Source organism: Lacerta agilis, chromosome 8, assembly GCF_009819535.1.
Source record: "Lacerta agilis isolate rLacAgi1 chromosome 8, rLacAgi1.pri, whole genome shotgun sequence".
NCBI lineage: Eukaryota > Metazoa > Chordata > Lepidosauria > Squamata > Lacertidae > Lacerta > Lacerta agilis.
In genome coordinates this window covers 71,769,522-71,786,906 of record NC_046319.1, presented here as the reverse complement: position 1 = coordinate 71,786,906, position 17,385 = coordinate 71,769,522, and the positions used below count along the sequence as shown (strand labels likewise).

Sequence of the window (17,385 nt, the reverse complement as noted above, 5' to 3'; positions counted from 1 at the left end):
TTTCTCTATCTCCTGTTCGCATTTCACCATCTTCTCCTCTAAGTGACCCCATTTAGTCGGACACGACTAAATAACTAAACAACAACATACCGAGATGGCAAAACTTACAGGAATAATTAGACACCAGGAAGAGGAAGTCTTTAGTAAAGAATGGGGAAAGTTTATAACTTATTTGTATTGTAAACAATTACATACATGGTAGGATTGACAGAAAACTTGTACCGGTAGTAAAAAAATTGAACTATGGATTGACAAAGGATTTATAAAAATAGAGCTATGAAAGAGATGCAGAGGGGGAAATCATTACATTAAAATCCACAATGGGGGGGGTGTCAAAAAGGATTATATGTTAAATACATAAACATATAATCCTTTTTGTTTAAATGAATATAATTCATTTGTTTATGTAAAATAGAAAATGCAATAAATAAATTATAAAATAGTAAAAACAAAATCACTCCCAGTTCCAGCTTCCATTGATTCCTGCTTGATGTTGCCATGCTCTGATACTGCTAGACACTGCAGTGGAAAATAATACATGGGCACTTTCACACTTTGGGAGATCTGAGGTCTTCTTCCCTGTAAAGCCTTTGGTCTGCTTATGGGTTTTCATTAGCCACATGGCAAGGACGGACTATTTAAGTGTGGTTCCCCTGGACCCTTTTGCTGGAGGGAAATCAAGCAAAGTTCATTGCAAGGAGGAGCCCAACCAAGGCTCGAAGGAAGAGTCCAAAGTATTGTGGAGCGGCACGAACCATAAGAGAAGCAAGCTGGCAATGACCTCTTGCAGTCACAACAAGCATGGAAGTATGGAAAACACCTTCATAATGTGCATCGCAGAAAGCTTTGTTTGCACAGCCCTTGAAGGCAATTACAGTCACCAAGAAAGGAGGTCCTGCAGATACAAAGGAAGGAGAAGGCAATCAGCACCTGTATCAGCACTCAATGAAGGTTGAGTTTATCTAAAAAAACCAGGGAAAACAACCAAGGCACTTGTCTGGAGCTCCCTGCTCTCACAACCTATGACTACCCTGATGGTGACTCATCTGATTCTTCAGGGTGGTTCCTCTGAAGGGGCAGGGTCAATTCCCTTTGTGATGGAGGCTGCTGAGGAGTCCTGTCTGTACATGCACCAGTTCCCCGCTCCCTGTGAAACTGGAAGGGTCAGCAGAGTCTGGCACTCTTTGGAGAACTTGAGCAGTGCAGCTCTACCACCTCCAAGTCCGTCTTGGTGAAAGGCTGGCCCAGAAGCCGCAGCAACCAATCCAGCATGGACTTTAGCATCCTCAGGGCCTGTTACTCTGGGCCCCACATGCTTGGCTGCTCCTGCATTGCAGGGGATTAGGCTAGATGACCCCTTGGGCCCCTTTCAACTCTATGGTTCTATGAGTCCATTGGAAATTTAGCAATTCTCTCAAAGTTGGGATACAGGCCTCATCTAAGAAACAGACAGCCTTAAGAATAAATACACGCAGAATGGAAATGTACCCAATCCATCCACCTGAAATAGCTCATTAAGGACATTATGTCATCTGGCTTGGGGAAACTGGAGTGCCTAGTTTCTCTAAGAGTCCCAGCTATGCATGGTGACAGAAAAAGGTGCCACGTTTAAAAAGGACTCAATTTTGCCTGCAAATGAAGAACTGCAGGTTTACATATAGTACCCTCCTGATTCTTCCTGCAGCTTGAATTCAAGCATGGAAGATCCTTCCTTTTCAGCCACAGATTGAAGTTACTTCATGTCACATGATGTCAGGCAATATGACAGATGAGTGACTCCACCCACCCATCAAAGTGACCTGTTGAGGGGCTGACCATTTCTGGATGCAGACCTTCAGCCAAATCCAACTCCTCAGCACTGCCTTACAGGGGTCTGAGATGAACCTTTTTCAAGATTCTGGTTGAATGTGTGAGGATTCAATGTGTGGCCCCAATATTCCCATGTATGCCAGCCTAGCCTCTTTTTCTCCCAAGATTCACTGAGTTTGGCTTCTGTTTTTGCTTAGCATTGCTAAGTTTTGATTGTTCAATTCTGTAAAAGAGAGGCAGACAATCTGTGGCAAGGGGAGGATTTTTTGAGGATTTTGGAAGAGAGCTTGGTAGGGATTTGGGGAAGGCACATGCCACACTAATAGCTCCAGAAGACAGATCCTCACAAACACCCTGGTAGATATGTTCTGTACCAAAGAAAATTTCTGGACTTGAGTGTGGTCTGGGTGAAAGGAGGTAGGGATGAGGAAGAGATGAATTACCAGCAAATATAGGGGATGGAAACTCTGCGAAGCCAGACACATCGGAACAATAGTGCTGGTCTCCCTCACAGTTGGCAAACACTTTAGAATTGCATTGACCTCTGTTGATAGCAAAGCACCCTTTACATTTCTTCCCGTTGGCTGTCATGTTTACATCTGGCACTGTGAGGGGGGTAAACGGAGAGAATTGGGTTAGAAGGAGAACAGGCAAAAGTGGCAAGGAGGAAAATTGCAGGCATCAAATGCTTGCTCAACCAGACTCCTTTCCCAGTCCCTTCCATGCTAGGAGAGATTATGTCCATGATCATTATGCCAGTTTCTGCCTCATTTGCTTTGTTACTTGGGAATATCACAGCTTTCATAGCAGGGATGGGGAACTGGTCTCCCTCAAGCTGTTGCTGTACTCCAGAAACAACTTAAGGGCCACAAGGCCACAAACCGTGTTTTACAGAGAAGAGTCTGTGACTGCACAAGGGTGGCAATGACCTACCTATAGTCTCTGAGGTTAAACCTCTTCAGGGAACTGATTGAATGTGCAAGGACTCAAACTATGGTCCCAACATTTGCAGGCATGATGACCTAGATCACAAAAGTCTGCAGGGAGATTATTATTACAGCAGGCTAGTGAGTATCCTCCCTTCTGTCAGATTCCTATGTAGGGTTCCTACTTGCCAGGAAGTTTTTAACTACGTTCAGTTGAATGCCATTTGAGCCCCCTTTGACATTTGCACTGACTGTGTCGAGGTTGAGAGAGGACACACTGGAACAGTGTACATGGGGGTCCCTGCTGGAGGTGCTGGTGAGCTAGCTCTCTCCTAGACCCTAAAACACTTGGAGTCCTCATATCATTATCAGAGGCAGGAATAGGGCTGCAGCCTTGTCAGCCTTGCGGGAAACTGCTATTGCACTCATTAATGCGGTTAGAATTTGGAGTGCGGGTGGCACTTGAGCCTCTTTGGGTTGCTGGTTGTAAGGTTGGCGGTTCAAATCTATGCAACAGGGTGAGCTCCAGTTGCTCTGTCCCAGCTCCTGCCAACCTCGCAGTTCGAAAGCATACCTGCTCAAGTAAATAGGTACCACTGTGGTGGGAAGGTAAATGCGGCCACACACATGGAGGCATTGGGGCCATGTCATTGTGCATGCCACAGTCCCCATGCACACATGTATCCACCCAAATTCCTGAAGAGGACAATAGTCTCATCTCATTGCCTTTCAGAATGCTGCTTTTGGAGATTTTAACATCTGCTACGTATTATAACTTTGCATTGCATCCACTGTCTAAGGCAGCATGTTCTGAATAAGGATGGGTGTAGCTGTCAATTTCAAATTCTCTCTATTTCTTATTTTTCCAGTCTTAATTTCAGTTCTCCACATGCTCACATCAGTTTCTGAATTTATTTTAGCAATGCATAGACTTTTATTGTGCTAGCCAAAGTCCATGGCATCATCCAAAGAAAGGGGGGGGGGTCAGCAGTCACTACATATGCAGTAGAACCACGATAGAATCCACCGAAATTCCTTGTTACATATTCTCAAATAAAATGTGCAAATATTTTTTTAAAAAAATATTTCATTCTGGTGCAGATTTCTGCTGATATATTTTATCTCATTAAATATTGCAGCACTTGGTTGGGGGCGGGGACCTCAAAGTGCTTTACATAAAGATAAAACAATAACATCAAGTGGAAAATTACAACCCCACTTTAAAACAAACTAAAGCAGATTAAAACTACCTCAACTTTCTAAGCATCTTGGTAGATGCCGCTGTTTTCAGCAGGCACTGTCAGGAGTACAGTGTGAGGCTGCCTGCTTGATCTCAAGATAGAGCTATGCAGCTTATTACAACTAGAATGCAGGAGTTTATGTACCCTTTGTCCTCAGATGCCTGTGTTTCAGGATGAACTACCAGGGGCATATGCAGAGAGAATAAAATAGCATAAAAAAATTAATTCCCACCTCAAAACATTGGCACCCCTCCTAACTACAGAGAGGAGTTGGAGGGTAACAAATGAAGCAGTTTAAGGTGATATGATACACAGTTTGGGCAACATAGGGGTATATAAATACATAAAATACATGAAGGAGTAGCCTTATTGCAGCCATTCCCCTTGCAACAGGAAACCTTGGTGAACACTGTTTCTCCTTCACCATATTTAATGGCTGTGAGGTCTTCATAGCAGCTAGTGGATTGCTTGCAGCTTTTCAACACATATTGTTGTCCTGCAAGGATGAGAGAGAAAGAGAGAGAAAGAGAGAGAGAGAGAGAGAGAGAGAGAGAGAGAGAGAGAGAGAGAGAGAGAGAGAGAATTTTAAACCGAAGGGGAGGACATGATGTGCACAGGCTCTGATCAGTGGTGTAGTGGTAAATGTTTAAGTGCAGGAGCTCATAATGCCAAAAGCATTATCTGTGTTGATCTAATATATCTTTATATATATATTGGGGAGGGGGCCACTGAGCTTTGGTTCAAATCTAGGCACTTTGTGAACAGGCTGCCTTGGCTAAAGGTGCTCCATAGATTGCCTGCTTTGACTTATTTATCTGAATCCACTTCATTTTGCCTTTCCCAATTTACTATTGATTTAAAAAACAAACAAACAAACAAAAACAAAACAATGATAGCATCTCACTTTCAACAGAAGTGGGTAACATTTGCAGGCATGGTCGCCCCTGCAGAGCAGATAGTGCCTGTCAAATTATAGGCAAATAAGTCTGGGGAAATTTGTGCTGCACACCTTTACTTTATTTTACTTTATTTTAAAAGGGAATATCTCTTTTTTTCTTTTGATGAAGAACTGGATGGAATTTGCAGGCAAAGGCTGCCCTTTCCAAGGGCATGAATCCTGGCAAATTTTTAGAAGGACAGCTGCAGTAGTCCTCCCCCCCCCCTCCCAGGGCAGCTGTTATAGCTTTGGGATCTGCTCAATCATCTCCCACTTTTACTATTGGGAAGTAAAAATGGCTATAACTTTCCTGCATTTGACAGAAATGGATGAAATTTGCTTGCATCATAGCCCTTCCTGAAGGGAAAAAAGCCTGCCAAAGTACAGGCAAATAAGTTCAGGGGCATTTGTTCTGGACACTTCAATAATAATAATAATAATAATAATAATAATAATAATAATAATAATAATAGAGCCATATCTAGCTCGGGTGTCATTTCAAAGTGCCACCACACTGAATGCCCAATTCTTATATTCTACAGAACAGACCTTCTGATAAGACAGTATCTGTAGGAGGCCCTCTCCTGCAGAGCGCAGTATTGCATTGGTTATATTATAGGTGAGACAATCTTTAAGGTATCTTAGTCCCAAGCTGTGAGGTAAGAACCCTTTAATATCACAGCTGCAGTATTAGGACCAGTGGTCAATGAACCCTGTCAGTGGTTGTTGATCTCTTGCACATACCTCTAAGGTTGTATGATTGAACAATGGCACAACTGTCAAAAATAGATGAACAATTATTCAAAGTTCCAATGCAATCCAGTTTAATGTCATTACAAATCCAGCACTCTAGAGACAGCCCTAAAAGGAGGAGAGGAAGAAACACCAACAAGATCCATTATTGTTGTTTGCTACCTTTTCTAAGGTTAATATCTGAATTGGCTGTACTTAAACACATAGCATCATTACATCATTTTTATTTTAATAGCAAACTGCTTCCATTCCAGGTGAGCAATAGCTCCTAAAAGTGCAGGCACAGTCAGGTGCCAGACATTGAAGTGCCAGCCTAAAGAACCAGGTCTCTCTGGGATTGAGAAAAGCTCCTCCTCATGAGTAGATCAAACTCCACAGGTGATTTGGGCCTCTGGTTTGGTTGATTGTGCAGAGATTATCAAGGTTCTAGAAACCAAGCCTTAGGAGGAACGGTTGAAAGAACTGGGTATGTTTAGTCTGGAAAATAGGAGACTGAGAGGAGATATGATAACCATCCCCAAATATCTCAAGGGCTATCACATGAAGGCTGGAACAGGCTTGCTTTCTGCTACTCTGGAGGGTAGGTCTCAAACCAATGGCTTCAAGATACAAGAAAGGAGATTCCAACTAAACATCAAGAAAAAAACTTTATGACAGTAAGAGCAGTTCAGCAGTGGAACAGACTCCTACGAGAAGTGGTGGACTCTCCTTCCTTGGAGGTTTTTAAGCAGAGGTTGGATGGCCATCTGTCATGGATGCTTTAGCTGAGATTCCTGCATTGCAGGGGGTTGGACTTGATTACCCTTGGGGTCCCTTCCAACTCTAGAATTCTATGCTTCTATGATTGGCTGGTTTGTTGTAAGTTGCTTTGGGCAAGAGAAAGTGGCTAAAAATAAATAACAATAATCATCCAGGTTGGCTGCTGCCATCTGCTGCCATTTAGTTGCTTTGCTCTGGGTGGGGCTCTGATGGCTCATGGCCAAATAACTCCAGTTGCCGGAGTGTTGGAACAATATCTTTGCACAAGTTGCCGGACATGTGACTGAGCTTTCCTTTGTTTTGACCTTGGGCTTGTTGTAACCAAAGCAAGACCACCTCCACCTCCATTGTAACTGATGAATGCCATCGTGAGCCAGACAGATGCCGTTTTGATATATCATAATCATTTATTCTTATTGTAATCAGTAGGCTAGTTTCTACATATTATTCTACACTCTGTCCTCCATCCAGGGAAGAGGTAAAGTTGGGCCAATGAGGGTATAGCCAATGCCGATTTAGGGCGATGTGGGCAGTTCCCCATGGATGCAGGTGGCACTGTGGTCTAAACCACTGAGCCTCTTGGGCTTGCCAATCAGAAGGTCAGCAGTTCAAATCCCCATGACGGGGTGAGCTCTTGTTGCTCGGTCCCAGCTCCTGCCAACCTAGCATTTCAAAAGCATGCCAGTGCAAGTAGATAAATAGGTACCACTCCAGCGGGAAGGAAAATGATGTTTACGTGCACTGCTCTGGTTTCGGTGTACCGTTGTGCCAGAAGCGGACTAGTCATGCTGGCCAAGTGACCCAGAAAAAAATGTCTGTGGACAAACGTCGGCTCCCTCAGCCTGTAAAGCGAAATGAGCACCACAATCCCAGAGTCTTCCGCGACTGGACTTAACTGTCAGGAGTCCCTTTACCTTTACCTTTAGGCAGTTCCCCTACACACAGTGCCGAGCGGAGGGGGCACAAAATTGAGAAGATCTGTAACTGAGAAGATCCATTTGGGGGCACCAAACACTGGCCAGACAGACACCGTTTTGATATATCATAATCAATTATTCTTATTGTAATCATGCTGAAATGCAATCTTTAGAGAGGAACATAAAAAGAGCAGGCTACAATAAAATGTGTAAAGGAAAGTTTTAGAAGCATGCTAAGGCTTGGCCTTTAAACAGGAAAATGCCTAGCTAGCTGAGGTGTGGAAACATCTGTCGTCACAGTTAAGCTGGCAGTAAGACTGTATCACTGGGTGCCTTGCATGTCTATATGACTATAAAAATGGTGCATAAACAGAGATCAGGGTTCCAGTCTCTGATCACTTTCCTTATTGCTTTCTGTAACCTTTCCTGCTGAGCAAGAAAAAAAAAACATTGCTTTTGGAGAATTCTCAGGCATCACACTTCATTGCTAGTGAGTAAAGGACTCAACTGTGCAATTAACATTACGTGGGGTTTCCCCACATCAGAATATTTCTGGACCTTCCCTTTTGTGTTCCTGTGTTTTGAGTTTGGACTATGGCCAGAACTTGATTTCTTTGATTGCCCCTGTGTGTGAATTTGGGACTACTGAATTTGGTGTCATTTGCAGTAGGACAGCACCCAAATTTTGTATGGTGGGTTCCTGAGAAGAGCAGGGGTTTTTTGTGTCAGTGCTTGGGTACAATCTGATGCAGCTTTGAAACAAGATGGTAGGGTGCACCTTTCAAAACTTCACTAATTCTAACTGCTAACTTGAAAACTGCTCTGATTTGGGTTTCCTGAGCAATGCTGTGTAAGAGATTGCTAGTACTTTATATAATTATAAGCTGTGAGTATGTCAAACAAGCTAATTGACTCTTGTCCCTTTTTCAGGGTTATTTTTTCCAAAGTTGCACTCAACATTACATAGCTCCTATTAGAGGGAGTGATGGTGATGGTGATGTATAGACCCCTGCCTAGTTGTTCACCTTGTGACACACAAACTATCATTTCCAATTATTCGCATTCATAAAAATGTAATTTAGCACAATTAGCTTTTTAAAAGTTAAAATTTGCAAGCTGCCCTGTTTTACATTTCAGAGCCCTGGTTTAATAATGTAAGGGTCCTGCTTTGCTTACCTTTACGTGCCAGGAATAGCAGCATTCCCATATAGAACCAGTGCAGGGTGAGATAATGCATCAATGGAGAGGTTTTCTGGGCTGTTGGTAACTTTGCAGAAGAGGGAATTGGGGCTGATACAGCTTGTTACACAGTGCTGCAGGAATGCCTACACCCACCCTCAAAAAACAAACAACAACAACAATAAGAAGGTAAAGCATGTAATAGATAAATCAATTTGATTGAATTTTTGCTTTAGATTTGATGTAGGATTGGAAAGTGGGGGGTTCATTAACATGCAGGCTGATGTAGACTTGCCGGTGGGGAGGTTTTTGACACCATGGACCTCTTGGCACCAGTATCACTGACACTTACCCAGACAGTGTGGTTGCGTGCCAAGCTCCGTGCCCCACAATTCCCAAGTGATTAATAAATGCACGGATACGAGTATTTAGGTTTATGGGATAGAATAGGCCATAACTTTATTGGTTACAGAAGTGAGCAGTTCGGCTTAGGCATTGGGTGAAGCCAGGCTATATCTCGACTCCTGCCCATCAGCAGGGAGTCCAACTAAAGGTAAACCACCAATAGGGGGAGCCCTATGACTTATATCAAATAGGGGGACCCTGAGGGGTCTCAATTGGTTGTGGCATGGCCCTAGCCCACATCCAGGCATCAAACAGAATCCACACACACCCTGGATCCCTTTAACAGGATAACCTGATTGAGGAAGGGCAGATGGAGGCTACAACCTCCCCTCCATTAAATGAAGGCTTAACTTCACAAGGCTACAAGGTAGGTGAAAACCAAATGGCTGGAGCCAATTCACCAAGTGGTAAAATTCCTACCCGGCCCCAACAATATGGCGGCCAACATTTGTCCATAGCAAGGTTTTGTCATATCAAAGCATAAAAAGAGGGTGGATGGCTTGGCAAATCCGGTGAGGATGTCAAAGAGGAAAGCCCCCCAGCTGCGCTGCAGTTTAAATCTCCCACAGCAATGTTTGGCTGATGGAGCCACTAGGCGTCACGCAGCTGGGAGTTGGTGCGAGGGGGGAGTCAACTTCCCTCCCCCAAGCTGGATCGCTGCCAGGAACCGGATTCCTGGCCGCAACACTGCCCACCGTGAAAGGTGAACAGACATTCAGGGCATAGCAGCAGCAAGGTGTGGTTGCAGCGGGCATACCAAAAGGAGCACTGGATTGGCTGTGCCAGTGTAGCCATGCCACCCCAACCTCCCTGCTGCTATGCCCTCTGCACCATCCAGGTTCATGGCACCAGCCCTTCCTGACAATGACCTAAATCAGAACGCAAACTAAAGTTTTAAGTTTGCATACATCTTTGCTGCAAGATCAAGAACTGGTTTGTTTTTTAACATGCCGAAGTTGACTGAAAGTCTAACATCTTCTTTCTCCAATGCCAGAAGTTGGAGGGCCTGTATGGCAGCACTATTTAGGTGAGGGAACAGGCTGAGGCTACACAAAATAATTCCCCTCACCTAGCTCTGAGGTGGTGCTACATGGAGCTAGGGCAGACAGCAAATGGAGATGGAAGTTGCAGAAGCCCTCATCAATGCCTGCTTCAGTCCCTGTCTGCTAAGTAGGATTGTCATGTGTCCTCTTTTTCCAGGGCACGTCCTCTTTTTCAGGGGTAAAATTTCTGTGTGGGTAGATTTTCAAAATTTTCCAAAATGTCTCAGGCTATAATTTATGGGTGAGACATGGCTGAAGACTTGCTTTCCTCTTCTCTTCATCTGCCCCCCTCATCAATATATCACAGCTTCTATAGCCTACATATAGTAGGGGTATTTAAAATGAGAGTCGTCATAGCATCCTCTTTTTGCTCTTCAAAATATGGCAACTCTATATAGTGGTTGCCAGCTCCAGGTGAAGCCCCAGCTTTGAAAGGTGCCACCTGTATGGGGCTCCTACTCTGAGGCAAGTCCGATTGTCATGCCCTCTTTGGAGGAGTCCAACAGATCCGCTTGGTGGTGTAGACAGTTAAGCTTACGTTGCTGGTGGGTGTTCTAGGCTCTGCTGTCCTGACCATGTAACCAATGCAATTCACAGTGTGGATGTCAGAAATGGAGGGAATGATAAATGGCAATTAGCAACCTCCTTGGAGGATGTGTCATTTCTCTTCTTTGGGAATTATTAAACACTTCAGTTCCACAGGCACCGTGCACTTAGGTGAAATTGCAAATAATTGGAAAGCATATTGAAAAAGCCTGAAAACACCTCATTCCGCTTCCTGCCCCTTTTTGTGATGTTTTTGGGTCACTTCCGGGGTTGGCGTGATGCATACATGCACATTCAAGCACATATTGTTGTTGTTCAGTTGTTCAGTCGTGTCCAACTCTTCGTGACCCCATGGACCAGAGCATGCCAGGCACCCCTATCCTCCACTGCCTCCCGCAGTTTGGCCAAACTCATGCCAGTCGCTTCGAGAACACTGTCCAACCATCTCATCCTCTGTCGTCCCCTTCTAAAATGGTTGTTGCATGTATTCATTTACAAAGTCCAGAACAACATAGGTCAAAGGTACCTTAGGGACCTCCAGAACCTCTATTTCCCTTCCATAAGCAGCAAACAAACAAAAACACATTTCTCATGAAATGACATCAGAAAGTCTTAGAAAGCCCTACCTGCCTTTTCTTAAATCAGCAAATCAGTCCATATCTACTGTGCCCTAGAAGGCTGCAACAATCAATATATGAACCTGAATCCTGACTGCAAAAGACCTGTTGGCGCCATAGCAACATCATCGCTATGACGACACAGTATGAAGGTGAAACAGGATTCTTAGGCCTTTGGCAGCTTTGCGGGAGAGATGGTCAGGCAGTCACATGACTCTTGGAATTCCCTCTTCCTCCACAACTGTCAAAATAAGGGTTGGAAACCTTCCCTGCCCCCTATTGAGGGCCATATTCCCTCAGGAATGATCTGTCAGGGGCCGCACTCCAGCAATGACCAGGGCTGATAATGACCAGAGCCAGAGCCCAAAAATGATGATGTTGTTGCTACATCTATTTATATCCTGTCTTTTTTCCTGAACCAGGACTCAAGGCAGCTCACAACAAATAAAACAAGCCTGACACAAAAATTAATACAAACATGGATTTGGGGATTTATCTGAAATAAGATCAATTTGTTGTTACAGGCAACCCTATATCAGGAAGATGTTAATATTTTATGCTTTATGGTGTTTTTATAAGTGTTGGAAGCTGCTCAGAGTGGCTGGGGCAACCCAGCCAGATGAGTGGGGCAGAAGTATTATTATTATTATTATTATTATTATTATTATTATTATTAATCCAGACCCTTCCTGTAGTCTTGTTATGTTGTCTTCTTTGTTGGAGGTTTATAAACAGAGGCTGGGTGGCCATCCATCAGGGATTCTTTCGCTATGATTCCTGCATTGTAGGGGGTTGGACTAGATGACCCTTGGGGTACCTTCCAGCTCTACAATTCTATGATTCTATGAAATGAAATGCCAGAAATGCAGCTAGTAACCATTCAAATTAGAGCTACCACAGGGATCCTCTCAAACAAAAGGGAATGTGTTGGGCTACCTATGTGCCAGACTATCTGCTTGAGAAAAAGACACTGGCTTGACCATTTAAAAAAAACCCAACCCAACCCATTCTCTTCTGCAGACTCACCTCTTATAGCTGTAAAACTATACGATTGGAAGGGACTCCCAGAGAGCATCTGCCCAACCCCAACCCTAGAACAATATAAATCACAACACTTGAATTTATTTATTTTTAAACTGGGGGAGTCAGAATTGGGCTTGGCTTAACAAGAGGAGGAACTGCCACTGGGAGGAGCGCTGAAAGAAGAAACACCATAGCACATCTGCATCAGCTCAACCAGATGCTTACATCTGCCCCAGCTGCAACAAAACATGTCTCCCCCATATTGCTCTCTGCAGCCACAGCAAACACTGTAAACTCTCCAACCTTTTACTTCACTCCCGAATGGCTATGCTCTCCCTTCAGAGTCAGGGGCAGTAATGCTCTGGATATTGGTTGCTGGAAACCACAGGGGGGGGGGAGGAAGTGCTCCTGTGCTGGTGCACTTCTCAAGGATTTCACACAGACATCTACTGTAGGTGGTGTCTCTGAGGATGCTGGATGAGTTGGACTTCTGGCCTGCTACAGTAGGCTGTTCTGACATTCTGTGCAATTCGACAGGAGCTGTCCAGCCCAGCCTATGACACTAGCATCCAGAATCTGCAACTGATCCTGGATAATATTGTCCCCTTTCACAGGCCTTGTAATTCCTAGATCACCTCCTCTGAAACAACAACTCATCAGAAGCAACAGGATGCGTAACAGACACACAGACGGAAGAAACATCCCCAGCAAATAAACCCAAATGCCCTACTCTGCTCCCACGCCTTCCTTGGCAACTTTATTATAGGGCCTAATAATGTCAGCGATGACATCAGGGGCTCATTCACCTGCTGTTGTTCTTCTCCATAAATGTCATAATCTGCAAGCGGTCCACTTCTGCAATTCTGCATAGGACAAACACACCTGTAGTCAATTTGCAACCAAATCAATGGATGCAAGTAAGTTACCACCCAGAGTGGGAAGACTGTATTCATTAAACAGTAGAGCAGTATTTATAGGTGCAAAGGAAACTAACTGCAGACTCCATGCAGTCTCTGGCTCCATGCAGCGCGACCTGCCCTGGCTTGCCCCACCCCATGTCCAGGCACCTGAGGAGCTAGCTACGCCACTGGCCACACCCATTGGCTCAACTAGCTTAGCGTTGTCTGTGCCTGGGCTGAGAAAAACTGTAGTCCTCTTGATGTTCTTGGACTCCAACTTCCATCAGCCCCAGGTTCTCCAGGGTTTCAGGGTAGGGTTTTCCCCAGCTCTAACTGGAGATGCCATTGAAGATTAGACCTGAGACCTTCTGCATGCAAAGCAGATGCTTTGTACCACTAAGGCTACAGCTCCAAACATTCCAACCTACCAGGGCACTGCCAAAGATCTAAAGGTGGGCATCTTGAATAAAGGGCTTTCAAAGGGCAGATTCGGCATGAAACTGCAGTTACAATTAAATCAGGAAGTGCATTTGGATCTGGATAGAGACAAAGATTTCCTTCTTAGTTAACTCTGTCAGTGCTATTGAGTTGTTGGTTTTATCAGATGTCACAACTTTTTAAATATGTGTGTGTGTGTGTGTGATTTTTATTTATTTTTCATTTAATATTATACATTCCCGTCATCTTTATCCACTATACCACCTTGGCTCTTAGAGCCTGTCGACTTCCTTCCCTCCCGCCTCAGACAACCCTGCTAGTGATGTTAATTGCTTACAATAATCTGTCAGATATCGTGACTTCCGGCGAGGACGCCATCGCGGGCGGTCGTGGGTCGCTTCGGCAGCGAAGCGACTCAGGCCGGCCCGGGGGTAGGAGCCCCGCTACCGCAAAGCGGGGCTCCGCTAAACCGCGGGTCGAGCGTCCCGTGGCATGGGCTCTCCAGCGAGCCCGCTATGGCGCCGAACCCTTCTCCCGTTCCCCCTGTAAAGGGGGAGTGGGGGTGAAGGGACTACGGCGCCAGGCTGTGGAGGCATGCCCCAACCGGACCGGCGAAGCGGCGGCCGCCGCTCGCGATGAGCAAGATCGTTCTACCTGTCAGAAGGAAAACAGAAGAAACCCGTTGGCCGTGGATTTAATTTTGACATTTGGCGCTCCGGGAGCTACGTTGGATAGGAAGCCCGTTTTTTTCCCTTTGTGTGGAGAGAAAGTAACTACTTTTGATGGCGACTGCTGTTGCAGTGGTGGATACAATGTTTTGAATTTGACAAGTGAGATTGGTTAAACCCCTTTTAGGGGACCTAAGTTGGTGGAAATATTTCTTCTTGAAGTGGATAGAATGTAATCTTTTCACCCTGACTCCAGGGAAAATGGCTGCGGAGACTTATGACTAAGATGGGAAAGTACTGTGACTAAGATGGAAAAATACTGAAACCTGATACCCTATGCCCACTTCGACCATGTTGGGTTTCGTTTTCAAGCTGGTCTTAGACTCTGGACTAACTCACGAACAAAGGATTATTTTTTTGAACTTAGAATTGCTAAACCAGAAATTAACTTTGCTGAACCAGGATGTTACAGAAAAGTTATATCCCACAGGAAAGACTCTTAAGAACTTGGTTAAAATGGAAGAAAACCTTGGCAGGGAACTTAAGGGAATTATTGAAGTACAAAGTACAATGATTACGCAACTCCGAGAAGATGAAAAATCCTGTTGGGGTGAGAGACCCAGGATTAGAAGACAATTTATATCCAATTTCTGGGGTGAGAGCCCAGGAATGATGGGGAAAAGATTTATATATCTACTATTAGAAGATGAACGGAATTTTGAAGCGGAGATGCTGGAAGGTGATGATTCGTGTACCCTGATGCTCCCTGTAAGGACTGTTATAGACTGCGTCTGGAACTGTGGACTTATAAGAAAAGAGGACATTCTGGAAAATGGTCTTGGTGTAAGATGGAGGAATGTCTGGGGGGAGACCCCGAGATGGATAAAGAAAATGGTTAGAAAAGGGATAGGGTGAAATATCTAAAATATAATTAGGATGGTTTATTATGGTACCCTGAAGCCGGTGTGTTAAGATTTTAAGTTTTTGAACTAGAGAAGAGATATCTGAATTCTTTTATTTGCAGCAGTTTAAGTGAAATAAGATGTAAGATGTTAGTTAAGAAGTAACAGGTTAATTTGAACTAGAATTAATTATTGAGAAGTATGTTTAGATTTCTTTTTTGGATGATTTGAATTTTAGAGATGAGAAGTTATTAAAGTAAATGGGAATTGGAACCAAAGGAGAGAAAACGGGGGAAGTCACCCAGTATTGATTCGAACAAGAATTATTATTATTTTTTTGTCTTAAACAAGAAAAAGAATTATTGGTGTTTTACTGGGGTTATATTTGTTTTTTATTATGTTTTGATTGTTATGTTTGTGTGTTGTACGTGTTTTGTCGTTCTTTGTTTTGGAAAAAAGCCAATAAAATTCCTATTAAAAAACAACAACAATAATCTGTCAGATATCGTATGAATTTACTGCAGTCCTTTTGGAATACTTGATTATGCTGGTTTTGGATGTTTCCTGTCAGCTTTGCCAGTTCTGCAAAGTGCATCATATTCATCTGCCACTTTTCTTTCGTTGGTACTTCTTGTTGTTTCCATTTTTGGGTTAAAAGAATTCTTGCAGCAATTGTTGCATACATAAACAGTCATAGAATCATAGAATCATAGAGTTGGAAGAGACCACAAGGGCCATTTAGTCCAACCCCCCGCCAAGCAGGAAACGCCATCAAAGCATTCCTGACAGATGGCTGTCAAGCCTCCACTTAAAGACCTCCAAAGAAGGAGACTCCACCACACTCCTTGGCAGCAAATTCCACTGTCCAACAGCTCTTACTGTCAGGAAGTTCTTCCTAATGTTTAGGTGGAATCGTTTTTCTTGTAGTTTGAATCCATTGCCCCGTGTCCGCTTCTCTGGAGCAGCAGAAAACAACCTTTCACCCTCCTCTATATGACATCCTTTGATATACTTGAACATGGCTATCATATCACCCCTTAACCTTCTCTTCTCCAGGCTAAACATACCCAGCTCCCTAAGCCGTTCCTCATAAGGCATTGTTTCCAGGCCTTTGACCATTTTGGTTGCCCTCCTCTGGACACCTTCAAGGTTGTCAGTATCCTTCTTGAACTGTGGTGCCCAGAACTGGACACAGTATTCCAGGTGAGGTCTGACCAGAGCGAAATACAGTGGTACTATTACTTCCCTTGATCTAGACGCTATACTCCTATTGATGCAGCCCAGAATTGCATTGGCTTTTTTAGCTGCTGCATCACACTGTTGACTCATGTCAAGTTTGTGGTCTACCAAGACTCCTAGATCCTTTTCACATGTAGCTACTGCTCTCAAGCCAGGTGTCACCCATCCAGTATTTGTGCCTTTCATTTTTTTGCCCAAGTGTAGTACTTTACATTTATCCCTGTTAAAATTCATCTTGTTTGCTTTGGCCCAGTTCTCTAATCTGTTAAGGTCATTTTGAAGTGTGATCCTGTTCTCTGGGGTATTAGCCACCCCTCCCAATTTGGTGTCATCTGCAAACTTGATCAGGATGCCCTCAAGCCCATCATCCAAGTCATTGATAAAGATGTTGAATAAGACTGGGCCCAAGACAGAACCCTGTGGTGGCACCCCACTAGTCACTTCTCTCCAGGATGAAGAGGAGCCATTGATGAGCACCCTTTGGGTTCAGTCAGTCAGCCAGTTACAAATCCACTGAATGGTAGCATTGTCTAGCCCACATTTTACCAGCTTCTTTACAAGAATATCATGGGGCACCTTGTCAAAGGCCTTGCTGAAATCAAGATAGGCTATATCCACAGCATTCCCTTCATCTACCAGGCTTGTAAGTCTGTCGAAAAATGAGATCAGGTTAGTCTGACATGACTTATTTTTCAGAAACCCATGCTGACTTTTCGTTATCACAGCGTTCCTTTCTAGGTGCTCACAGACTGTTTGCTTAATGATCTGCTCTAGAATCTTTCCTGGTATTGATGTCAGGCTGACTGGGCGGTAATTGTTTGGGTCCTCTCTTTCTCCCTTTTTGAAAATAGGGACAACATTTGCCCTCCTCCAGCCTGCTGGCACTTCGCCTGTTCTCCAGGAATTCTCAAAGATTACTGCCAGTGGTTCTGAAATCACCTCTGCCAGTTCTTTTAATACTCTTGGATGTAGTTCATCTGCCCCTGGAGACTTGAATACATCTAAATTAGCCAAGTATTCCTGTACTACTTCCTTACTCATTCCGGGCTGTGTTTCCCCTGCTGAATCATCTGCTCCATATTCT

General features: G+C 44.1%; 1 protein-coding gene across 1 annotated transcript; it reads right to left on the bottom strand.

Annotated features, from left to right (window-relative positions):
- Positions 1-616: 616 nt before the first annotated feature.
- On the bottom strand, positions 617-8,579 carry LOC117052025 (phospholipase A2 inhibitor and Ly6/PLAUR domain-containing protein-like). The gene is made up of 4 exons (XM_033158752.1): positions 8,519-8,579; positions 4,329-4,472; positions 2,253-2,414; positions 617-895 (listed from the first exon to the last, which is right to left on the bottom strand). Exons 1-4 carry the CDS (start codon positions 8,577-8,579, stop codon positions 678-680), a joined length of 585 nt encoding a protein of 194 aa, XP_033014643.1. The 3' UTR covers positions 617-677.
- Positions 8,580-17,385: the final 8,806 nt, after the last annotated feature.

What these genes read in the sequence shown, in the direction of transcription:
- LOC117052025 (XM_033158752.1), bottom strand. Translation starts at nt 8,579, where the DNA reads ATGCATTATCTCACCCTGCACTGGTTCTATATGGGAATGCTGCTATTC. An exon ending in GCTATTCCTGGCACGTAAAG is followed by an intron (nt 4,473 to 8,518) that starts GTAAGCAAAGCA and finishes TCATCCTTGCAG; the next exon opens with GACAACAATATGTGTTGAAA. An exon ending in TCCATCCCCTATATTTGCTG is followed by an intron (nt 896 to 2,252) that starts GTAATTCATCTC and finishes TTGTATCTGCAG; the next exon opens with GACCTCCTTTCTTGGTGACT.